Source organism: Eleutherodactylus coqui, chromosome 1 (assembly GCF_035609145.1).
Source record: "Eleutherodactylus coqui strain aEleCoq1 chromosome 1, aEleCoq1.hap1, whole genome shotgun sequence".
Lineage (NCBI taxonomy): Eukaryota > Metazoa > Chordata > Amphibia > Anura > Eleutherodactylidae > Eleutherodactylus > Eleutherodactylus coqui.
This window is the reverse complement of record NC_089837.1, coordinates 278722599-278749198: the sequence shown is the minus strand read 5'-3', so window position 1 is coordinate 278749198 and position 26600 is coordinate 278722599. Positions and strand designations below refer to the sequence as shown.

General features: G+C 41.2%; 1 protein-coding gene across 1 annotated transcript in view; it reads right to left on the bottom strand.

The window, feature by feature from the left end:
* ACACA (acetyl-CoA carboxylase alpha) overlaps positions 1–26600 on the bottom strand; it is an 856108-nt gene that overhangs the window by 708463 nt on the left and 121045 nt on the right. The window contains exons 16-17 of the mRNA XM_066609221.1: positions 13225–13306; positions 199–344 (exon numbers count right to left, since the gene is read on the bottom strand). Of these exons, the coding sequence (XP_066465318.1) occupies positions 199–344; positions 13225–13306 (228 nt within the window). The remainder of the gene's footprint in view (positions 1–198; positions 345–13224; positions 13307–26600) is intronic.

Below are 26600 nucleotides of genomic sequence, written 5' to 3'. Positions count from 1 at the left end.
TGTCTCTACCTTTTAACATTACATACTAAGACCCTACATAAAATAATTGTAGAGGTTCTGGGGTTAGTTAGTATGTGAACACTGGTGTACAATGGGATTTTACAAGTATTGCAGTGTAGACTAGAAAGGGATGGGAGGAGAGTGGCACAGCAGACTATCTTGTGACACAGGTGACACATATGAAAAACAACGTAGTACCTATCAATTTCTTCTTTAATATATGTTGTGTAGCTGCTTCCATCATAGGATAAGAGAAGACCACCATCACTTAGTCTGTGCACATCTACTTCCACATAGGAGTTGTTCATGATCACAACATAGGAATTTGGAGACTGACGTGTAACCTGAAAATTTCAAAAGAATAATACATAAATTAGATATGCCTAATACAGAGTAAAACTACACAACTCCAACTAAAATGATACAAAAATAAATAATGTAGAACATCTTAATTTCAATTAAAGAATTTTGTGAAAAGGATAATAGTGATTACTGCCCCTTGTCTGCTAGGTTTGCACCTTTAGGGTACATTCACACTCCGGAGTTTTGCCATGGAATCCATGTCAGTTCTATATCGAATCCATGACATCCCATTACTTTCAATGTAAATCCATGCCTTAGTCTATGTGGCACAGATTTTAAATCTGCATGCAGAAAAAAAAGAAGTGACATATCTCTTCTTAGTGAGAGAAACCAAGTAATCTTGTGGATATGATGTTACAGCAAGCTTTCAGGTGGTTATTATCGACCCTTCATCAGACTGTGGAAACTGGTTTGGATGGGGCACAAATATAATACAAATGTAGAGATGACACACCTCTTAATCTAAATAAATGTTCACACACAAAAATGTTAAACTGTCTTGCACTCAAGCCTTAAAATAACACTAAACAACCTGAGAAAAGAGAGAAATACTTAAACAGCCCACTGAGCTAAGGAATATGACAGTTTTATGATGTCTGTTATTTCTCCTTTAAGGTCCAAACATAGAAAGAGATGGAAAAGCCATGCAGCAGCACCTATTGGATGGCAACATTCTTACAAATTAATTTCTGAATTTTTATGAAGTTTAGAAAAAACAAAAATGATTGGGAAGAGGACAACTTCTTGACATACTTCAGACCTTTCATATTCTCCACTTCTGCGAGAATCCCAGGCCGAGGTTAATTCCATTTTTGAGGGTATCAAACATGGCCATAAATTTATACTCCCAAATTCTTCTGTGACGCTGTGACTTAAAGTTGCCCTTTAGTATGATAACTTATCTGCTCTATGCTATGTCCGTGACCTGTCCTGACCGGGGACTGTATACGGATGCCCAACGCACAGCAAGACTATAAGATCCCTGGGACATTCACATGTTCCACATCCAATGTTGTGTACCTGATCCTGTGCAGTGAATGCCCTGTTGAGGGGCTTTATATCAGGGAAACAGGACAAAACTGAGAGCCAGGATGGGATCTCATTGCCACTCAATTAGAGAGGAAAAGATGGAATTCCCTGTGGCAAAACATTTTTGTGGACATGGACATAGCATAGAGTTGATGAGCCAGTTACTTACCCACTTGCACACATTCTCACCCAGCCAAAGCATTCATAGAATAATAGAATGGTAGAGTTGAAAGGAACCTCCAGGGTTATCTGATCCAACCCCCTGCTCAGTGCAGGATTCACTAAATCATCTCAGATATTTGTCCAGCCTTTGTTTGAAGACTTCCATTGAAGGAGAACTCCCCACCTTCTGTGGTAACCTGTTCCACTCATTGATCACTCTCGCTGTCAGAAAGTTTTTTCTAATATCTAATCTGTATCTCCTTCCTTTCAGTTTCATCCCATTGCTTCTAGTCTTTCCTTGTGCAAATGAGAATAGGGCTGGTCCCTCTGCATTGTGACAGCCTTTCAGATATTTATTAGACAGTTATTAAGTCTCCTCTCAGCCTCCTTTTTTGCAAGCTAAATATTCCCGGATCCTTTAACCGTTCCTCATAACACATGATTTGCAGACCATTCAACATCCTGGTAGCTCTTCTCTGAACGTGCTGTAATTTGCCTATGTCTTTTTTTAATTGTGGTGCCCAGAATTGGACACAGTATTCCAGATGAGATCTGACTAAGGAAGAGCAGAGAAGGATAGTTACCTCACGTGATCTAGACTCTATGCTTCTCCTAATACATCACGGAATTGTGTTTGCCTTTTTGGATGCTGCATCACATTGTTAACTCATGTTCAGTCTTTGATATAATAGTGAGAAGGTACAGGTCCATAAAATGGAAGAATCTGTCTCAAAATGGCCGCTAGATACAAAATGGAGCATTATAAGATGTAAATAAGCTTGTGCGTAGTGAAACAATAATTCAAGCAGAAATAACTTTAGAGCATGAGATTCGGTGCAATGTCTAATGATTTGTTTTTATTCTTCCGAGAACCAAGCCTGAAAAAATCGTTATCAGAAGAAACCCTCCCACGCCCTGAGCTCTGGGAAAAGAACGAATCGTGCTAATAAGATGCTGCGACCATCCAAACTCACAAGGGAGGACGAGATAACATTAACATTTGAAGGACATTTCATATATATTCTCACACTATGCTGTAATGTTTTATTTTTTAACCCAATGAGATTAAAGCCGTGACTAATGACGTATTGCTTTCCTGTATTGAGAAACGCTATGAAAAGTTAATAAAGATTCAGAGTACGTACGCCTTAAGGAGAGTGAGCTATATACTTGCCGGGGCTGTCTCTACGTATCTGAGGAGAACTAGAAACCGACTCTTTGTGTGGTTCTTGGCCTCCGTGGTGCACCGGATACGAATTGATTTGGAACCCAAGGCTTGAAAGGTTAATGTGAGCTAGCGGTCCTTAACAATAGTATACCCAAGTCTTTTTCACATGTGCTGCTGCTTAGCCCAATTTCTCCCATTCTGTATGTGCTTTTTTATTTTTCTTGCCCAATTGTATGACTATGCATTTCCCCTTGTTAAATACCATTCTATTAGTCGCTGCCTACTGTTCAAGCTTTCTAGATCTTTTTGAATAATCTCTCTTCCCTAGTGTAAGCTATCCCTCCAAGGTTTGTGTCGTCAGCAAATTTGATCAATTTCCCCATCAATTTCCTCTTCCAGATCATTTATAAAAATGTTTAACAACACTGGGCCTAGGACAGAGCCTTCTGGTACCCCATTTGATACATTCTTCCAATTGGATGTGCAGCCATTTATGACCACTCTTTGAGTACAATCACTCAGCCAGTTGTGAATCCACCTAACAGTTGCCTTGTCAATCCCATATTTGGTCATTTTTTTCAATAAGTATGGTATGAGATACTTTGTCAAATGCTTTACTAAAGTCAAGATATACTATATCTTTCGCACTTTCCTGATCACCCCAGTCGGTGATTCTGTCATAGAAGGAAATTAGGTCTGTTTGTTACAAACCTATGCTGGCTCTGGTTAATTACTCCATTCTCATGCATACATTTTCATTCTGTTAACCCTTTCCAATCCACTGTCTGACCTATGAAGACATTATCATTTAAGGCTGTACAGCTCCGATGTTGGAAGACATCCGTCGGGGTTCTCTTACTGTTTATTGCCAGCCTCTCTGCTGCCGGAGCCTATCCAGCATGTCACCTCATGCAGTACTGGCTTTAGCCAGCATATAGCGCTGTTGTATAATGGCAGAAAAAGAGTAAGCCCCCTAGGAAAACCAGGATACAAATTGGATTGGAAAGGGTTAACATCCTATAGTATCTTTGACTTTTCTTTGCTTTTGACATACCCCCCAAATCCTTTTGTTATTGCTTTTGACCTCTGTTGCACGCCTCAATTCATTATTAGCTCTAGCTTTTCTGACACTTGCCCTGCAGTTTCTGCAGACAGCATTATATTCTTCTCTAGATATTCCCCTTTCTTTCCATTTGATAAACATATTTTCTTCCTTTTTAGCATGAATGTAAGTTCTGTGGTCATCCATCGCAGTATTTTTAAATGCTTCCCATTGTTCTTTCTTTTAGAGATTGTTAAAAATTGTGCTTTGAGAATTAATTTCTCAATATTTCTCAACCTTCTTGGACATTTCTGTTCTCAAGAACATCCAGCCATTGGATCCTTCCTATCCTCTTTCTGAGTCCATTAAAATCTGCCTTTCTGAAAGTCAACCTTGAGGTCTGAGTTTTCTCAGGTCTTCCTCCCCTTGTTTTCCAAAATTCAAGGCTAACATGATCACTGCAACCTAAGGTACCAGTCACCCATACTTCCTCAACCATTTCCTCCCTGTTGGTAAGAATTAGGTCCAAGATAGCAGATCCCCTTGTTTTCTCTGGTCAGCAAGAGTTTGGCCATCTGTGGTAGAAAGTTCATCCATATCTTCTGCTTGTCCAGGTGGCCTTCAATGGTGTCCTTTCTGTTGTTCTCTCCTTGTATTCTTACCCAAACAGTTTCTACAGAACTACCATGCTCTGAAGCTTGAATCTCAGTGGAGAGTATGCTTTCCTAACATACAACACAATACTTCCTCCCTTTTTATTAGGTCTGTGTTTTATTAAAAAAAAAGGTTGTATCATTCAAGCCTTGTATTCAAATCATGTGTATCATCCCACTAACAATATGATGCCTGTGACATCATATTGCTCTTCTACAGTAAAAATCCAGTAGTGTGAAGCCAGCCTTAGAGGGTTTGACCTATCAATTTGTAATATTATACACTGCTTTTTATATTTATATAGTTTGGAAATAAATACTTTTTGATCCATGATTTGTTTAGTGCAGAAGAATCATGGAGAGGAGAAAAAAAACCAACCCCCCCATTCATAAATATGTGTTTACTACGGTAACAGAAGCATTGCCATACCTATTCCCTCAGACAAACTCCTATAGCTGCCAGAGGGCAACGCATGCATATAACTCGTGGAGGAGTCCCCACATGAATAAATGGAGCAAAAATTAATTTCATAGTGAAATCTAATAGGCCTTTTTAGTGGTCATTAAGACACTTTATTTTGATGCATACTGCTCCCTCTCTTACTCATGGGAATCCAACTATGAGATTTTATATTGTGACAATGCAGTAGCAAGAGTGGCCTGTAGGGGCATCTGAGCGCAGTCACTGTGTTTGGTTTAATTAACCTGCACTTGCAAGAGTGCGGCTACACAGATTAAATTTCCCCTCCCTACGAACTCTGTGTCCTTGAAGCTGGTGGAGCATTGAGGCCTGTGAGTCCTGAGGTCTATGTAGACCTGGTGCTGGTCTGTGAGGGACCTGGAAGCACGGAGCGGACAAGGGGTAGTCGACCCCTTGCTCATCACCTGTCGGGGCGAAGTCACTTTCCTGGAATATCCACTGGAAGAAGTGGTATACGTTGCTGTGTGTACTGTGACAGACAACAGTGTGACGTTGTATATGACATGCTGGACTGTATGTATATTGAATATGTTGCCATGCTGAAATAAACGCTGGAGGAACCAGCATTTGGACTTTACCCTGTGTTTTCTGGATATCATTGCGGTGCTGCCACCCATGGGCAGGGAAAAGTAAGCAAGAGATCCCGGGCAAGTAACCCCAACTTGCCACTTTACACCGGTGATGTCCATTAAAAATAAAGTCCTGTGTGTGCAGCTAAAGAGCCAACAGGCTGAAGTTTAAAGGGCCAGGAGTCCAAAGTCTGTGGTTGCCATGGGCAAAAGATGTAGACAGCAGGAGGCGATTGCCAGGAGAAAGATGGACTGTGTCTTGAGGTGCGACCATATGGACGGTTGTGCACCAGAGAATTCAGTGGCCAGGAGGCCAGTGCAAGTGGAGGTGAGAACCTGCCAGCTAGTAGTGGGTGTCATCCCACTGTTGGTGGAATTGGATCCACAGCATGAAAGTTCAGCAGTTATGCCAGACATCTTGCCATTCCAACATTGCAGTCCAGAGACTGACAAAGTGGTGAGTCTAACCTTTGAGACTCCATGTGGCATGGGACTTGACTAAATGTGAGAGTGTGCAAGTGCAGTTTGTGTTGGGCACGGACTTTCCCCATTTTTTTTCAGCTATGGGAGGGAAAGGATCTGCTGCAGTTTCATACAAAAACTGCAGGTGTGATCAGTACTCAAGGACTGTCACCTGTGTGCCCAGAGGAGCAGCTGCAGTGCCACACATCAACTCGGGGGAGTGGGGAGAGCACTCCGAGGATTGATGAAATGGGGCCAATTGGACTGGAACATTCTGATAATGTGGTTTTCTTGCATAATAGGGGAAAACATAATAATGCAAAGTTGTATGAAGTACATAATATGTCTTTGTTGCAGGTTGGAGCAGGGAAATCTGCACAATATGAACACATGTCTAGTAGAAATGCATATGTGCGGGATTGCTCAGGCATGGTTAGACTAGCTAATAACCATGAAAAGGTGCTGTGTGGCACACCTAGAGTTAAAGCGATTAACCCCTCAGGTTCTGATACTTCCGTGCAGCTGCAGGAAGAAGAAAAGTTACTTTCTGCTGCTAGAAATGAAATTGCGTTATTGAAGGGTCAGTGTAGTTATTAGTAGGGTCAGGAGTTATTAGTAGAGAAACAGGAATCCAACATGGTGGAAGCAAATGCAAGAGAACGTATCAGCTTGTTGGAAGAAGAATTGAATGATAAAAACAGTCGCTTAGGACAAGAGGTTGTTCGTGTGAATGCGCTATGGCAGAAACGTATGGAGGTTTCCAGAAAAACCTGGAAGGAGCAGACTGCTGGGCTAAAGCAACAATGGGAAGCTGAAGTTGCGCTGCTGAAAAGTAGTCATGAGCAAGAAGTGCAGCAGTTGTGTTCAAGACTGAACATGGAGGAACAGAAGCAAGAGAGGCTTCAGGATGAACTTGAGAGAAAGTGAGAGGACTTCAAGGGACAGCATGCGATCGTCCAAGCATTGCAAGGAGACATAGCTCAGGTGAAACTCCAGCTGTCACAGGTACAAGCAAAGATGGAGAACGTCAAAGCTATGGTGGCAGTGTCTGAGAACGCTAGACAGGAAGCCGAAGATAAAGTGAAAAACCAATGGCAGGATGAGGTATCCAAGCTTCACGAGAGCTTATATGAGGCAGCTAAAATACATGAAGCTCAAGTCCAGGAGCTGAAACAGAAGCAGATGAAACAAATTGTGAATTTGCAGCAGGACATACATGTTCTACAACAAGAAAACAAATGCCTTAAGGGGTCTATTGCTGACTCGCAAGGCAAATTAAATCAACATCAAGAAAGGCTGCAGCCTTTACTCAGAGTATGTGTTCTTTGCAAAAGGATAGAGACCATGTTCTAGAACAGGGGTCCCCAACAGGTCATGTTTTCAGGATATCCTATAGTAAGAACACCTGTGGCAATGTCTGAGGCACTGACAATAATTACATCACCTCTGCAATACAGAGGAAATCCTGAAAACATGACCTGTTGGTGGTCCCTGAGGACTGGAGTTGGGGAACACTGTTCTAGAAGAATCCAGAACATTGAGTGAGACATTCACAGATGCAATGCAGAAAAAGGAAATGGAGATTGGGGTATTGAAGGAGAAACTTTCTGACACTGAAGAGTTAAAGAGAGAGTTACATGAAGTATGTCGTCTTCTAGAGCAGGAAAGGCGGCAGCAGAAGCAGTTAAAAGAGACCTGGCAAGAAGCAAGTGAACAGTTTGCAGAGTCTCGGAGTTTAATGAAGTGTAAAGAGGCCGAAGTCAAGGGGTTGCATAGGAAACTGACAGACCTGATGGTGGCCAACCAGCAGATGGAAGTAGAGATGACCCGTTTGCAGGAAGAGCTTGCAGCGGCAGAATGTGCCAGAAGACCAGCTCAACAGGAAAGAGATGAACTCACTGGTGAAACTGCAAGTGGCAGTAGTAAAGATGCTCTAGTTGTGGAGGAAAAGGGATGGTTAGAATCCAGCACAGCACAACTAGAGGAAGATGAAGTAACTGGGAGAGTGTTAGCGTATCTCATATGTGGAGACCATTCAGAGGGGAACAGTTCTCTGTATAGCGAACACAGAAGCTGTGCAAGACGCAATCTCAACGAATAAGTGTGAACATGGCCTGAAGACACAGTAAGAGTTCCTGAACATACATAGGGAAGGTGAGAAAGAGGCCATTGAAGGGTTCTTGGGCCGTTCATCAACTGATCAGAAATATATCAACAGCGGCTGAAGGAACTGGTTGAGAATGAAATGAATGTATCCTCTGCAGAGTGTGAAAAGACTTCAAGAAAATTGTGCAGAAAACTTCTCCAAGAGCTGAGTGTGACTATAAAGTCACATGTTGGAGGAAGCGTGTTGCATGCCTGGACAACGCCAGAAGTACTTAAGGGAAGAAGCGGTATGCATTGCTGTGTGCACTGTGACAGACAACAGTGTGAAGTTGCATATGACATACTGGAATGTATGTATACTGAATATGTTGCTATGCTGAAATAAATGCTGGAGGAACCAGCATTTAGACTTTACCCTGTGTTTTCTGGACATCATTGCAGTGCTGCCACCCCTGGACAGGGAAAAGTAAGCAAGAGATTCCGGACAAGTAACCCCAAGTTGCCACATATCCCACCTTTTCCTTCTTAATATGGAAAAAAGTCAATGCCCACACAAAAAAGAATCATCACAAATAAAGTAACAAGTAAAACAATTCTGCATAATTTAACCCACAAGGCGCACGCCATAAAAAGAAAAATATTAAAATCATGGTGAAAATATCTAATTTTGCTTATCTCATATTACAAAAAATAGAATAGAATGCAATAACGTTATATGGATCAGCAAATTAAAAAGTACAACACGACCTGTAAAAAAAATAAATTAACAGCACTAGGGGAATGGTTCTGAAAACCCTAGTCACTTGTTGACTGAAAATAAAAAATGTTGTTAGGGGTCTTTGAATGCAGCGACAGAAAAAAAAAATCTTTAAAAGAAAAAAAAAGGGTGGAAAAGAAAACCTTTAAAAAAACGATATACTGAACTGCATAATAAAAAAAATAATGATGAGCTGCAATTTTTATTAAACAGTTTTCTCATGCAATTATATATAGAAAAACACTAAGAAAACTAAGAAAAGAATCATGAATTTACAGAAATACAAAATCCGCCTTGATGCTCTTCCGGTCCACTTTATATTACAATCATAATTAAAGGCAGATGCATGCATTTGATGAATTTAAAATGTGAAAAGCGTTCTTGCACAGTACAATAACAGTACAATAACAATAAGTATCAATAACAATGGAGTTCCTAAATTATATAACACAGTAAAGAACAATGACGGGAACAGGTATCATGTCAAACATTGGGGACATTCCATGAAGACTCCTCCTTACACCCCACATATTATCAAATTTAGAAAGAGCCTTCCGTTTCATATATAGACACTTTTTCTATTTAGTTATGTCATCAATTCTATCGAAGACCTCCTGTATAGAGGGAGCAGTAGAATGCAGCCAATGAGCCACTATCAGTTTCCTGGCCTACTATAAAATACGAGCCAATTTAAGATAGTCATCCTATGGGATTTCATTAACATATCCCAAACACACACCACAGATGTAGGTGGTACCAAAAAGAAACAGGAATTAATTCATTAAAAATAATCTATCTATATGTACATTGTAAAACTTCAGTCTCCTTCAAAGTCATAGTGGCCTGAAACACCTATTTCTGGCACCTCCATAAGTGTCATACATGTCATGTCTCTTCTCTGCTGTTATGTGTATTGCACAGCTGCAGCATGCCAGAGGATAATGTCTGAAAATGGCTGGGATATGTCTGGAAAAGTATCAAAATCTGTCTAGTCACTTGATGTCTCCCCTTCTATAAGTATGAGTGATTGTGAGCAAGAGGGGGGAGAATCTCTTTCATTACCTTACGGTTGAGAGTGGAGTAGGTGTGCCGGCCACATGGGGGTACCTTTAACTCTCATCTGGTGAAGTGATGGAAGAAGAGGAAAGGTACCCTGAGTCCTTCTATGCCAGGAGACACCTCTGAGGAGAGAAAGGAGGAGTCCCTTGTGTAAAGTCTTCTTCAAGAGTTCTGACTGAGTGTCAGTGGAGTGTTGTGTCTCTCCTCCAGACTAATTCAGAATCCTGGAGAGTGTGTGTGTCCAGGAGTGGAGAACTGCAGATAACTGAGACTGTAGGCCTGATTTCATCCTGTGTTTTTCCTCCCTGACCGATCCTCAATAAGCTGTGCCTCTTCTGCACGTACGATTAAGCTGTATTGTATGCAAATTATACAGTGAAGTTCACTACCCCTGCCAGCTTCTCAGTGTGGGCCTCGTGTCTTGGTCGCCGTGGAGCACCACAAAGTACTCTCCATTTGAAGCAATACATTTTTTCCAAACATTTTTTCCACTGCTCAAAGCATTTTTTAAACTAGTTATTATGTCTTTTAGTACTTGTGCCATCTTTTGTTTCACTTCTTCAAGATAAAGTAAACACTTTTCCTTCCAGAGGAAAACCAGATTAACCCCTTCCCGCTGCAGGGCGTAAGTTTACGTCCTGGCAGCCTGGTACTTCCCGCAACAGGGCGTAAACTTACGTCCTGGAGATAGCGCGAGATCACATATGATCCCGCAGCGGGAGCCGGCTGTCAGTCACAGCCGGCGTCCCGCTGCAACAGCGGGGGGTCATCGGAGATGCGCCCCCCGCTGTTAACCCCTTCCCTGCCGCGATCTACATAGATCGCGGCAGGGAAAGAGTTCACAGAGGGAGCGCGGCTCCCTCTGTGTCTCCAGCCGGAACTCGCGATGTCATCGTGAGAGTCCGGCCTGTCACCATGGCAACAGGACGCCAGACACTGGCGTCCTGTATTGCCTATGCCTATAATCGCTGTACAAGCGATAAGGCATGGCAGAGCAGTAGTTCTGCCATGCCTTATACCAGCGATCATCAGGGCAGTGGTTAAAGTCCCTCAGAGGGACACAAAGAGTGTAAAAAAAACAAAGATTAAAAAAAGAATTTAAAAAAATGTAAAAAAAAAGGAAAAAAAACCATTTATTAATGCCTTTTCTCAGATTAGCATAAAAAAAGGTAAACAAAAAATAAAATCCCACATATTTGGTATTGTCGCGTCTGTAATGATGCGTACAATAAGTTGCACATGCTTTTGACTGTGCACGGAAAAAAACGCTAAAAAACTGAGGCAAAATGCTAATTTTTAGCATTTTGCCTCACTAAAAACGCAATAAAAGTGATCAAAAAAGCCGTATGTACCCCAAAATGGTACCAATAAAATCTACAGCTCGTCTCGCAAAAAATAAGCCCTCATAGAGTGCCATACATCAAAAAATAAAAAAGTTACAGGACTTTGAATGCAGCAATTTAGAAAAAAAAAAAAGATTACCCAGAAAAAGGGTTTTTATTGCAGAAAAGTGGGAAAACCTAAAAAAAATGTAAGAATTTTGGTATCGTTGTAACCGTACCGGTCCGCAGAAAAAATGGAATGTCTCATTTATGCTGCATGAGTACCGCTGTAAAAAAAAAATAAAAAAATCTATGGCAGAATTGATGCGTTTTCTCTCCCTGCTATCATTAAAAAAAACAAAAAACTTTTACAATATAGTCTATGTACCCAAAAGTGGCACCGATAAAAACTACAGTTCACCACGCAAAAAACAAGCCCTCATACGGCCGCGTCGACGGAAAAATAAAAAAGTTATGACTTTTGATAAACGGGGAAGAAAATCCGCCAAAAATTGTTGCGTCCTTAAGCCCAAAATAGGCCATGTCATGAAGGGGTTAACCAGAGGAAATAAAAAAAATGCACAGTGAGAGACGGGGAAATACGGAGAGTGAGGCAAGAGTGTCATGTCATTTTTCGTCAAAAATGGATTAACACTCAGCGCTGTGTGGGCAGGTGCATTCTCATGATAGAGGAACCAGTCACCAGTTTGTCACAGATCTGAACTTTTTCTCCATACATCATAATGCAACCTTTTCAAACCCTTCAAATAAAAACTTTGGTTAACTGTTTGACCCAGTGTTACAAATGCTGAGTGCACTATCACTCTTACATCAAAGAAACAAATGCAAAATTGCTTTCACCATTGACTTCACTTTTTTAATGAATCCACTATTCCAAAATAAACAAAAAAACTCAACAACTCGTTGGAAAAAAAAAACCCACTGGAGCCGAATGCAACCTTTTCTAACCTTGGCTGGCATACCACCTCAGCAGGGTGAAGCAGACATTCACCTAGCAACAGATGGTATTTTATAATTTTTTTTATTATACACTAGTATACTTCATGTAAAGAATTAAACAGAGTTGATACAAGGTTTCTCTTGTCTCTGCTATTTGAGCAGGTGCCAGGCTGTTATCTAGCAGCTGAGCACCCGCTCCCCATGGCACACGAGACTTGTACCAGGCTTCTGATGCAGCTGCCGTAAAAAGTGCTTACATCAGAAGAAAGTCCATTAATGGCCACCGTTAAATGACATAAGAGCAATCATTAAGGGATTAAAACATGCACACACACACCACCCACCAGATACATGCTTCCTTTTATCCTTTTGGGTGAAAATTACACAGCCTCCATACAAAGCTGCCTTATGGCCATCTGAATGTAACCTTAAACTTACAACAACCCTCACCATGTACACTCTGAACATATTCAGAGTAAAGGGACACCATCATTATAAGTGGTATATGTCAAAAGAACTCTCCATATATTTTGAAGTGGATTTCTAAAGGGAAATTGCAACCCTAAAACTAATTTCCCTGAAAATTGCTATACTATATTCAGAGTGCATTTGTTATAGAGAAAATCATACTTCTGCAGGTTTTAAATAAAGTTTGACTGCAGATCTAAGGGACGCTTCACAGGTGCTAGAATTAGGACGCACGACGCACTGTAGGCCGCGGTAAACTCTGTACCAAAATCCGCAGGCTACCTGTGGAGTTTGATGCAGAATTAAAAAAGGCCTAAAATATGCCCGCAATTCCACATCAAAATCCACAGTTAGACCTGCATATTTTGGCATTGAATTTCACAGCAGTGAATTTGGGTGTGTCATGCATCCTAACTGCAGTCCATGTGAAAAGTCCCTTAGCCACCATTCTGCAACAAAATTAACCATGTTTAGAGATGTGAAAATTCACCACAAGCCCTAAAATTTCATGATTTTTTTTTTCCACAAGGGGAATGCTTTGGAAAACCCTAGTTACTTGCTGATTTTCAGCGTTGAATATGTACGTAAAAAAAAAGTAAAAATCACACATATATAGACATCACCTTGAGTACATATTTCTTCCCTTCATAAATGAGTTCCACATCTACAGTATTCAGCAATGTATGTGCTGGTAACACTTGACCCCTGAAATGCAAAAAAAAAAAAAAAGATAAATATTTCAAATGTCTATAACGTTAAAACAACTCACAAATATTGAAATTAGCATGCTTAACCTCACAACACTGAAATCTATTAACTTAGCCAAATATAGTACGGCTCATGTATAGGAAATGTGCGGAAAGTTTTTACTGTTAAAAATTTCTGAAGAATAGGAAGGCTAAACTCTGAACGTAGCACATGTATGGACCTAGTGCTCCTTGATCACCTAATCCTGCTGCCATCGACCCTTTTTTTGTGCCATATTCCCCTGCTGTAGCTCCCATTGGCTTCCTGATAACCCCCCAGTACATTTTGAAGGGGTTTTTGGTACCCCTTCCCTTACCGGAGCAGCTGCGGCTTATTTCTCTCCAGAGAACCAGGGCCTGCATGGGTGATGGCAGGAGACTGGGTGAGGAAGATTGGCTCCATCCTATGGCCCGCATTTCGTAGCCCCTGGTGGCCACCCTCGACATCTGCTGCCCTGCAACTTTAAGCTAGAGCAGAGCTCTGAAACGCCCATGGCCTAATTTAAACATAGGGACTCTGACTCGGGACCTCCTCTGGAGCATTGCAGGTCCTCCTTCTGGGACTGTGGAGCTCCATTTGTGTTCTGCATGATGACCATAGCTGCAGTCCCCTATGGCTCTGGTTCTCCCAAAGGGGCGGTAAGGGGAGAATAGATCGCCACATATGAAGCCGTGGTCTGGGTGGCAGGGCAACCAGTATTGTGCCTCCACGCTGTGTTACCCCCTCAGGGCAGGCTCTCCTGAAGGAGAGACAGATTGTGCTACATACAGGAGGCACTGGTGTAGCCTGCGAATCTCAGCAGCCTAAGACATCCCTTGGCTCCTACAGGTATAGATCTCCATAAACACTGAGCCAGGGCTGCCATCTAGTGGTCTTTTATAAAATAGCACTCCATATTACACAAATCTACTTTAAAAGGAAGTATTCTTAGTGCATCATTTAGAGAGTGGACTACTGCTGCCCCACTATAGACTCTATGGCTCATCACGGTCTGATCTCTACATGGGTTTTATCAACATGTGCAGAATGCTGAACTCTTTGTCTAATAGTATAATAGCTCCAGCTTGAAGTGACTCTTGCTCCAGGCTCTTCCATTTACATACCCCCACCGAGCAGACCAAACTTACTAATAAGTGACAGCAATTTGTACAATCCAGCACTATGATGGATCCTCAACCTAGTGTTTCTACCGAGTCTCAGGGGTCTCCCTCTGGAACTGCTACCACTGCTGCATTTCCAATGACTAGCCCAACTATTATGGACATTATCAAGGCACTCACGGAAAAGATAGATCGTTTACAGTCCTACTTTAGCTTGCAACGAGTGAATGAACAAAATCTATGAGAGCACACTACTATGGTGGAGACCCAGGTTTCTGATTTGGAAGATGGAGAGCCACGCCACCTAAAAGTAGGGGCTATTCAGTCTACTTTTTCTGCGCCAACAGAAACTGGATAACTTCAAAAATTGCTCACACAGATGCAACATCAGACTAACAGGTCTAACGGAGGGAGATGAGGGGAGAAATCCTTGTGAACATCTTAAGTCACTTCTTAAGGAATCCTATGGCTCAGACTCCTTCTCGTCTCTCTTTGTTGAGTGTGCACATCACATCCCGACTAGAGTCCCTCCTCCATGGGCTTCCACTCATTTATTTCTAAACTGTTGAACTATTGGCACAGAGATTTAGCTTGAGCTGCACCGCCGGCTGGATACTGTAAAGGTTGAAGGACAGCATGTGAGGATTCTCCCCGAGAAGTGCAAAAGCAGCATAAAAAATAAGTGAAAGCAAAAACACCTCTTGCGTTAAAAACAGCTTGTCTATACAATGTTGTACTCAACCAAGTTGAAAGTTATCAAGGACATCTGCACCTACTTCTTTGCAAAGCCGGAGGATGTTATTGCCCGGCTGAAACATCATTAGATCCTGCGTGCCCTGAATCTGTTGTGTGGGATTGACCAGCCTAACTTGCTCTCGATGTTTATGGCATTTATACTATTCTCTGTTTTCTCCTGTGAATGCGCGGGGCAACAGACTCTTCTACCATTGGCTTCATATTTGGTTATTCGCTGCTCTGCACATCCTCAGTTTGTGCTTCTTGTAATTTTATGCTAACCCTAATTTTGTTTTTCCAGGTTTCTGACCAGTCAGCCGCAAGTTTACACTTACGTGTATCATACTGCCCTGATTGTTGCCTCTCATTCTGGGCATGGGGAACCCTTCCCCATGATTGGATAGGCCCCTTTTTATGATCTTAAAATGTTTTTTACAGGGTAGGCGTTTCTCTTTTCATGATACTTTCTTATTGTAAATTACTGCACCTTGTCTCTTACAGGGGAGTTCTCTCTCTTAAAGGGGTTGTCTCGTGAAATCAAGTGGGGTTCAGCACTTCTGTATGGCCATATTAATGCACTTTGTAATATACATCGTGCATTAATTATGAGCCATACAGAAGTTATTCACTTACCTGCTCCGTTGCTAGCGTCCCAGTCGCCATTGATCCATCTAAATTCGCTGTCTTCTGGTGTTTTTAGACGCGCTTGCGCAGTCCGGTCTTCTCCCTGGTGAATGGGGCCGCTCGTGCCGGAGAGCTGGTCCTCGTAGCTCCGCCCCGTCACGTGTGCCGATTCCAGCCAATCAGGAGGCTGGAATCGGCAATGGACCGCACAGAGCCCACGGTGCACCATGGGAGAAGACCCGCGGTGCATCGTGGGTGAAGATCCCGGCGGCCATCTTGGTAAAGGAAGAAAGAAGTCGCCGCAGCGCGTGGATTCGGGTAAGTAATAAACTTTTTTTTTAACCCATCCCTTGGGTTTGTCTCGCGCCGAACGGGGGGGCCTATTGAATAAAAAAAAAAAACATTTCGGCGTTAGACAAGCCCTTTAACTTTTAAGGGGACTACCTTCTTTCTTTTTTCAGTGCATGTTTGGTGGAACGTGCGCTCCCACTTTAGTTTTGATGATTCGGTTATTTAAAATTGTCCCTAGTTGATGATTCTCTTACGGACTGGGTATGGGAGGGGTTGTTGCTCATTGACATTAATAGCTTTGTCTTCATTTCTACCCCATAGCATGACTGTTTTTATTGTGTTAGGCAGGTGCCTTGTGCCTATGCAATTTTATGCCGATATCCCAATGGCTGACGTTAGACCTATACTAGTATATTAGAATGTCAGAGGCCTTAATTCCAAAATTATGATGGCCTTATTATTTAACTTTTTCAAGATTCCCCTCAGGTCTTTCTTTTGCAGAAACGCCTTCTGCAAGGCTCTAAGATGCTGGCGCTTAAACATGAGCTTATTGGCTCTGCTTATCATGCTACATATTTCAAATTATGTTACAGGTGTAATTATCTTAGTGGTTAAGTCCACGCAGTTCATCTTTAAGCAAATTCATACTGACTCAGTGGGTCAATTTCTTATGCAAGGTATTATTAATGGACACCTCCTCACTACGGTTAATATCTATTTACCGCCCCTTACTGATATTCAGGTTCTCCATGATATAATGGCCAAAGTGGTGTGAAAGTATTGAATTATATTTCAGGCAGTAGTGTCACTGGATTTCAATTGAAAATATTGAATTATATTTTATGCACCAATGGCATAACATTTATGCAGTGTGCATAGCAAGAAGTACAATAGATGTACAAAAGACAAGCATTGTTTTACTGACAAAGTATAGGACACTGAGCATACAGCTTTGTCCTAATTATCCTTTTGTAATAAAACATGTTGCAGACTTTAATTGTTTAACCTTGTGGGGGGTTGTCACATTATATAAGCTGTTGCATTAAAAAAGTAAAAGGACTGATAGAAACACCCAGGTGTTGTTTCTGTATGGACTTGCTCGATGTACTGTGCATAATGTGGATTCACTGACTGATGAGGCTTTGATACCCCTTGAGTATTACCTAAAAGCAGCTGACTACTCTAACAGTGGTACTCCTGGATCCAGCTCCACTGATATTGATGGGCGATTTTAATCTTACTATGGACCCAGTAGCATGAGATCACTTATTCTTGTCAGCTATGGCAACCTTTTCCCAGATAGATATAAGTTTGGGGCCTCCATAATGTCTTCCCCTGGTATATGTGATGTTTTGTATTTGCCCCGGAGCATCTCAGATAATTCCCCACTTCAGTTTATAATTGATTTTGGAAAGGTAGGAAGTCACCCTCCCCCTATGGAGACTTCGTTCTCTTAGGGTAGATCAACCAGAGGTCTGAGAGTATGCTCAGCAGGAGACGGAGATGAACTGCAATGTTAATTCAGCATCTGAGTCTATGGTCTGGAAGGCCTTTAGTAGAGGATCCTTGACTTCGGCCATCTCTACATATAGAAAATCCATACAGCGTGATAGGCTAGATTTGGAGTGCTGCCTGAGGCGGATGCCTGCTATGTTATGCAGGGGCGTACCTAAAGGCTCAGGGGCCCGGGTGCAAAAGTTCAGTTCGGGCCCCCACAGGCCCTTTTCCCCCTCGCCCCGTATCTATGCCTGAGGGCCAATGTCCACGTGCGGATTTTATTTATAAAATCCGCACGTGGACCCGAACGGGAGATCCGTGCAACTTGCTGCCCATAGGGATGCATTGGCCGAACACGTCCGCCGACCGGAAGAAAGAAGATCAGGCCTGCACAGAGGGGAGCACCGCAGCGTCCGGAAAGGTGAGTATGCTGTATTTTCCCTCTCCATGTCCGTGGGCATGCACAGATTTCACTACGGGATTCAGCAGAGAAATCCGTGCGTGCAAGTGGGCATGAGGCCTAAGAGAGAGAGATAGATATGAGAGAGATTCAGAGATAGATAGCTAGATATGAGATAGATAGCTAGATATGAGATAGCTAGATAGATATGAGATAGATAGCTAGCTAGATATGAGATAGATAGATATATAGATATGAGATAGATAGGAGATAGATATGAGATAGATAGATATGAGATAGATAGATATGAGATAGACAGATATGAGATAGACAGATATGAGATAGACAGATATGAGATAGATAGATAGATAATGAGATAGATAGATATATAGATAGATAGATAGATAGATAGATAGATAGATAGATAGATAGATAGATAGATAGATATGAGATAGATACATAGATAATAGATAGAGACATGTGAGATAGATAGGAAATAGATAGATAGGAGAAAGATAGATAGGGGATAGATAGATAGATAGATAGATAGATAGATAGATAGATAGATAGATATGAGATAAGATGAGATGAGATAGATAGATAGAGATGAGATAGATAAAGAGATAGGAGATAGATAGATAGAAAATAGATAGATAGGAGATAGAAAGATATGAGATAGAGAGATGTAAGATAGATAATAGATAGAGAGATGTGAGATAGATAGATATGAGATAGATAAATAAATAGATAGAGAGATAGGAGATAGCTAGATATGAGATAGATAGATATGAGGTAGATAGAGAGATAGGAGATAGATAGATAGATAGATAGATAGATAGATAGATAGGAGATAGACAGATATGAGATAGACAGATATGAGATAGACAGATAGATAGATAGATAGATAGATAGATAGATAGATAGAGATAGATAGGATAGATAGATAGATAGATAGATAGATAGATAGATAGATAGATAGATAGATAGATAGATAGATAGATAGATAGATAGACAGGAGATAGACAGAGAGATAGATAAGATATAGATAGATAAGGGATAGATAGATAGATAGATAGACAGACAGACAGGAGATAGATAGATAGATAGGTAGGAGATAGACAGATAGCAGATAGATAGATAGATAGATAGGAGATAGATAGATAGATAGATAGATAGATAGGAGATAGATAGACAGGAGATAGATAAGATATAGATAGATAAGGGATAAATAGATAGATAGATAGATAGATAGATAGATAGATAGATAGATAGATAGATATGAGATAGATAGACATGAGACAGAGAGACAGGAGATAGATAGATAAGATATAGATAGACAGGAGATAGATAGATAAGATATTGATAGACAGGAGATAGATAGATAGAGAGATGTGAGATAGATAGGAGATAGATATGAGATAGGAGATAGATATGCGATAGATATGAGATAGATAAATAGATAGATAGAAAGATAGGAGATAGCTAGATATGAGATAAGATGAGATATGAGATGAGATAGATAGAGAGATAGGAGATAGATAGAGAGATAGGAGATAGATAGAGAGATAGGAGATAGATAGATAGAAGATAGATAGATAGCTAGAGATGAGATGAGATGAGATAGATAGACAGGAGATAGATAGGAGATAGATAATAGATAGATAAATAGACAGATAGATAGGAGATAGATAGATAAGATGATATGAGATAGATAGGAGATAAATAGATATGCGATAGACAGATATGAGATAGATAGATAATAGATAGATAGAGAGATGTGAGATAGAGAGATAGATATGCGATAGATAGATAGATACATAGATAGATAGGAGAGATAGGAGATACATAGATAGGAGAGAGATAGATAGGAGATACATAGATAGGAGATACATAGATAGGATATAGATAGGTAATAGATAGAGAGATAGGAGATAGATAGATAGATAATAGATAGATAGAGAGATAGGAGATAGAAAGGGCAGAGATAGACAGGGGATAGATAGATAGGGGATAGATAGGGGATAGATAGATAGGGGATGGATAGATAGATAGGGGATAGATAGATAGATAGGGGATAGATAGATATGAGATAGATAGATATGAGAAGAGATAGATAGATATGAGATGGATATGAGATGAGATGAGATGAGATGAGAGAGATAGATAGATAGATAGATAGATAGATAGATAGATAGATAGACAGGAGATAGATAGGAGATAGATAGGAGATAGATAGGAGATAGATAGATAATAGATAGATAAATAGACAGGGGATAAATAGATAGATAGATATGAGATAGATAGATAGATAGATAAAGAGATAGATAGATAAGAGATAGATATGCGATAGATAGATATGAGATAGATAGATAATAGATAGATAGAGAGATGTGAGATAGAGAGATAGATATGCGATAGATAGATAGATAGATAGATAGATAGGAGAGAGAGAGAGATAGGAGATACATAGATAGGAGAGAGATAGATAGGAGATACATAGATAGGAGATACATAGATAGGATATAGATAGGTAATAGATAGAGAGATAGGAGATAGATAGATAGATATGAGATAGATAAATAGATAGATAGATAATAGATAGATAGAGAGATAGGAGATAGAAAGATAGATAGATAGATAGATATGAGAGATAGATATGAGATAGATAGATAAATTGGAGATAAGATATAGATAGGTAATAGATAGATAGACGGACAGATAGATAGGAGATAGGTAGATAGGAGATAGGTAGATAGGAGATAAATAGATAGAAGATAGATAGATAGATACGAGATAGATATGAGATAGATAGATACGAGATAGATATGAGATAGATAGATACGAGATAGATAGATAGATACGAGATAGATAGATAGATACGAAATAGATAGATAGATAGATACGAGATAGATAGATACGAAATAGATAGATAGATACGAGATAGATAGATACGAGATAGATAGATACGAAATAGATAGATAGATACGAGATAGATAGATAGATAGATACGAGATTGATACGAGGTAGATAGATAGACACGAGATAGATAGATACGAGATAGATAGATAGATATGAGATAGATAGATAGATAGATCGATAGATAGATAGATGGTGCCCGGACTATTTCTCTGCTGAGAAGAGCAGCTGTACACAGTGTCAGCAGGAGGAAGCAGCAGGGAGATGACCTCATCCCTGCTCCACTCGATGCCATGCTGTGCCCGTGTGCAGTGAGTCTGCTTCTGTGTCCTCTCTGCTCTTTCCCCTACCCCCTCCTCTTCCCCTGTCTTTTCTCCAAGTCCTCCCCCCTCCTTTCTCCTACTCTACTCTCTTTTTTTTAATTAAAGTATTTTTTATTAAACTTTTTCACCTTTTGCATATTTTAAAACATTTTTTTTAACAAATCTTTGGTTTCCCCTCCCTCCCTCCCCCTCCCCCTCCCCCCCACCCCCTTCCCCTCACCCCCCTCCCTCCCCCATCCCCCCTAAGATCTCTCTCTCAACGTTCTGTTCTTTGGGTAAACTGTCTCTGAATGAACACAGTGTTGTGTTGTAAACAATAATAACAGTTCTTGTAACGTATATTTGTTTTCTTCTTTGGTCTTCGTGTTGCTTATCTTCTTGCTGTTTTCTTTTATTGATTCAGGGTTAGATTTTTTGTTGCATTCGAGGGGGGGGGGGGGTCATATTTCTTTTGCCCGTTGCCCGGTCTCTCTCTCTCCAATCCCTCCTTTCTTAACTTTTCCCTATTACTCCTTACCACTTTATTTTATTGTATATCGAGTCTGTAATTTGTTCTACATTTCCCAATAAACTTTATATATATCCATTACATACGTTGTTCTGTCTTAGTAAATCCCCGGTTTACTAGTGCCTCCCCACACGGCTCACCACTCCCTATGTATTTGATCCAACATTACTGCTCTGGGCGTGTATCCATCTCAGCCATATGTCCTGATATTTTTGACTGGTCTTACGCTTAGTGTAAATACTCCTTTCCCACGGTAAAATTTGGTTGACCTTATTTTTGAATTCTCCCAGCGTGGGTGGTTCTTCGTCCAACCAGCGCTGGGCTATTGTTTTTCTGGCTATATACAATAGTCTGGCTACCGCTAGTTTTTCATGATCATCTAATGTTAGATCCTGTATGTATCCCAGAATGCACACGTATGGTGTAAAGTCCATACGTATGCCAAATGCCGCGTTAATTGCATTTCTTATTCCCATCCAATATCTGTGCAATTTCGGACATCGCCATAGCATGTGGATTAGGTCCGCCGTGTGGGTTTTGCACCTTACACATATCGGGGAGGTTCTCATTCCTATATTGTGTAAGAAGGCCGGGGTGCGGTACACTCTGTGTATTAGAAATATTTGTGAGACTCTGTGTGATTCGCTCAGAGATAGCTTGGGTGTCATTTGTAGGATTTCCTCCCAGTGCGACTCCTCAATGGGCCCTATGTCTGCCTCCCATTTTGCTCTTGTTGATAACGGGTTGTGTGCATTGACCGTGTCCTGTATATGGGAATATAGTACAGATATTTTCCCCGCTGTGGTGGTGGCTTTTCCTATTATGTCCGCTACTATATTTATTACCATTGTTATTTCCGCCGTGTTTTTTTCCGCTTGTATAGCGTGTCTAAGTTGCAGATATTTGTAAAAGTCACTATTGGGGATGTCGTGGTTTTGCCTTAACTGCTCGAAGGTTTTTAGTTCCCCCCCCTCCAGTATCTGGTCCATTCTCCTAACTCCCCTGTCTTTCCACCCTTGGAATCCTTTTAGCTTGTTGATTTCTGGCAGGTGCGGGTTATTCCATATGGGGGTATGTTGTGTGCAGTTTTTTATATCAAGCATGTTTCTGGTCTTCCACCATATTTTATGTATCAATAATAGCGTGGGGGCACTTTGACCGTTTTTTTTAAACGCTCCACGTTCCAGGGTTTCAAACAAATGTGATCCGTTAAAGAGATTTTTAAGGATTCTGAAACTAGCGTCGTGTGTTTCTTCTGTCTCCCATCCCCTGAGATGTTGCAGCTGGGAGGCCATGAAGTACGAGAACGGATTGGGCAAGGCTAATCCTCCCTTTTCTTTTGAATTGTATAGCAGTTCTAATTTTATCCTAGGTGTCTTCCCTCCCCATATGAGTTCTCTAAACAGTCCCTTGGCCTTGTGGAAAAATTTTTGTGTTATCCAGTGTGGGGAGTTGTGTATTAGATACAGTAATTGGGGCATCCATATCATTTTTATAAGATTCACTCTTCCTATGATTGTCATGGGTAGTTTTTTCCATATGTGAAGTTTTTGTTTCCATTTTTCCATAAGTGGTTCCAGGTTTATTTTCCCGTACTCACTGACCTCTTTCGTAATTTTAACTCCCAGATATTTAATTGTTGGGGTGCATTTCAGGGTTAATTCTCTGTTGGCAACTTGCATGTCTGGGGTGTCTATTGATAGTATTTCGGATTTGGTCCAATTGATAGCGAGTCCTGAGAAGGCTCCAAATTCTTTTATTGTTTGCATCGTGGTTTCTAAAGATTTTTCCCTGTCCCCTAAAAATAATAACATGTCGTCTGCATACAAAGCGATTTTCTCCTCCATGTTTCCTCTTATGAATCCCACTATTTCCTGGTGTGACCGAATTTTGCATGCTAGGGGCTCTATTGCAAGTGCAAACAGGAGTGGCGATAGTGGGCATCCCTGCCTTGTCCCTCTATGTAGTGGGAATGTTTCTGATGACCCCCCGTTGATGGACACATCCGCCTCCGCTCTAGCATATAGGAGTTTTACTCGTCTCACAAATATTGGGCCACAGCCCATTTTTTCTAGTACCTTCCACAGGTATTGCCACTCAACGCTATCAAACGCCTTGGCCGCGTCCAGTGAGCATATGATTCTGTCTCCGGTATTATCTACGGGTATTTGTAGGTTTAGAAATACTCTACGGATGTTCGTTGCCGTTGATCTTGCTGGTATAAACCCACTCTGGTCTGGATGCACCAGGGTGGATGCCACTTGTGATAGCCGCTTGGCTAAAACTTTTGCTATAATTTTGACATCCGCGTTTAACAGCGATATCGGCCTATACGAGTCCATCAACAGGGGGTCCTTTTCTGGTTTTAACAGAATTATTATTTTTGCTTTTCGCATTGTTTGTGGTAGTTCCCCTTCCTTTTCCGCCCCCGCCCATGTCTCCAGGAGTTGTGGTAATAAAGTGTCTGCATGTTGTTTGTAAAATTCTATTGGGAAACCATCCTCCCCTGGGGCCTTGTTATTTTGCATATCTTTTACTGCCTCTTGCATCTCCTCCAAGTCTATTGGTGCATCTAGAAACTCTCTCTGTTCCTCCGTCAATTTATGTGTTCTTATATCCGCCAAGTATTCCTCGATTTGTTCTACCGTTTTTTCCAGTTTCGAGGAATACAGAGAGGAGTAAAATTCCCGTGCAATCTCTCTTATGGATGTTGCGTCCCTGACTATCTCGCCTTGTGCGTCTTTTAGTTCAATGATGTATGTGGGGCTAGTTTGTGCTCGGGCTATAACTGCCAGCATATGTCCCGTTTTTTCTCCCTCCTCATAATATGTCTGTTTCCTGAACCCATTTTTAGTGGCTGCCGTTTCTAGGACGTATTTATTAAGGGCCTCTTGGGCCTGTTTCCATAGGTTGAGTGTTGTTATAGTTTTCTCTTTTATGTAATTTTCTTCTGATTCTTTTAGTTTGTCTCGTATTTTTTGCCCTCTTTCTCTATGTCCTTTTTTTGCCTGTGTGATTTGCTGTATGTATACCCCCCTCATATATGCCTTCATGGCCTCCCAGCAAATCGTCATCCTTATTTAATATGAAGTATTCCTCTAGTGTTTTTTTTCACTATTTCCTTGTTTAATATGTTTAGCCAGTGCGAGTTCAGATTCCATCTTTTTTGGGAATGACTCACAGTGTTACTGTGCTGTATGTCCAGACGTAGGATGGAGTGGTCAGAAACAACTCTTGGTAGATATTCTATCGAGGTTATATCTCTATATATCTGAATATTCCCTACCGCTAGGTCTATTCTAGATAAGCATTGGTATGTGGATGAGTAGCAGGAGTATTGTTTGTTTGTGGGGTGCCGTGTTCTCCATATGTCTATCAATGATATCTCGTTTATTAGTTTACCTAGTGGTGTCAGGTTCCTTTCTTCGTTTGCGTTTCCTGCCCTTAGTCTGTCCTGTGCAGGGTTAATGACCGAATTAAAGTCGCCTATGATAAGGACTGGAATGTCCGGTTTATCTGTTATGAAACCTATAACTTGCCTCATTATCATGTTATTATATGGTGGCGGGATATATACTGAAGCTATAATGCATGTGTAGTTGTAGATTCTGCAGTGTAGGCATATAAAGCGGCCTTCTGGGTCAATTTTTCGTGAGAGACATTTAAACGGTATATTTCTGTGTATCACTATGCTGACCCCCCTGGAATACCTCGTGTGTGTGGAGTGGAAGCTCTGACCCATCCCCCCTATTTTGAACGTGTCCGTATTTTCTTTTGATAAATGTGTTTCCTGCAAGCATATAATAGCCGGGCCTTGTTCCTTGATGACTTGCAGTACTGCTGATCGTTTTGTCTGGTCACTCATACCTCTCACGTTCCACGATACGACCCTTATCCTACTACCCATTTTCCTTGTTTTTTGTTTTCCACAGGGTTATTATTTTCTGGGCGCCTCCACCCCTTTTTGTTTTTATGAGTGAGTCGCACTGGGAGGGTCCCCATCTCTGTATTTGTGTCTCGCCCGTGTCGCCCCATATATGTGTATGTGTATTACTGTTTGTTCTCCGCATAGGGCTTCTCCAGTAACATTTTGGTTTGGTCCCCCACATCCCCCAGTACAGACATTTATCCACATTTACTATACATATTTTCGTTATTTGCAACACATTTATCATTTGTACATTTACGTTGACATTTCTTCCCCTTATCCCACCCTGAATCATTTTTCTATCGTTTAACCTTATCCCTTTTAACTGTATCTTATCTAATATTCCCCTAATATGCGAGAGAGAGACCAAACAACAGACACCCCCAACATGTAACTCACTGATCCGTTGTCTCATCGGATCGGGGTACCAGTCCTCCATTCTCCTACGCGATGCATCCTGTCGTCCCAGGAGCTCCTTTCAGAAATTTTCGGTTCCCTTTGCATGAACGTTTCTTTAGGTGCAGCCTCTTCATGGTGTCTTGCGCGGCGATCTTCCCCTCCGAATCTGTTCTTCATTTTGATCTATCCAGGCACCTGCATCTTTTGGGTTTTCAAAGAATTGTGTCGTGCCCAGCGCCGCCACTCTCAGTTTAGCCGGGTACAGCATCCCGTAGGGCACTTGTAGGTTTCGCAGTCGTCTTTTTATTTCTACAAATGTTGCTCGCTTCTTTTGTATTTCCGTGGAGAAATCTGGATAGAAGGAGACTTTCACGCCGTTATATTGGATTTCACCCTTTTCGCGGGCCTTTTGGAGTATGGTATCACGGTCTCTGTAATGCAGTACTTTGATGAGTATCGGTCTGGCTGGAGCCCCCAGGGGGAGGGGTCGTGTCGGTACACGGTGGGCTCTTTCGACTGCAAACATTGCAG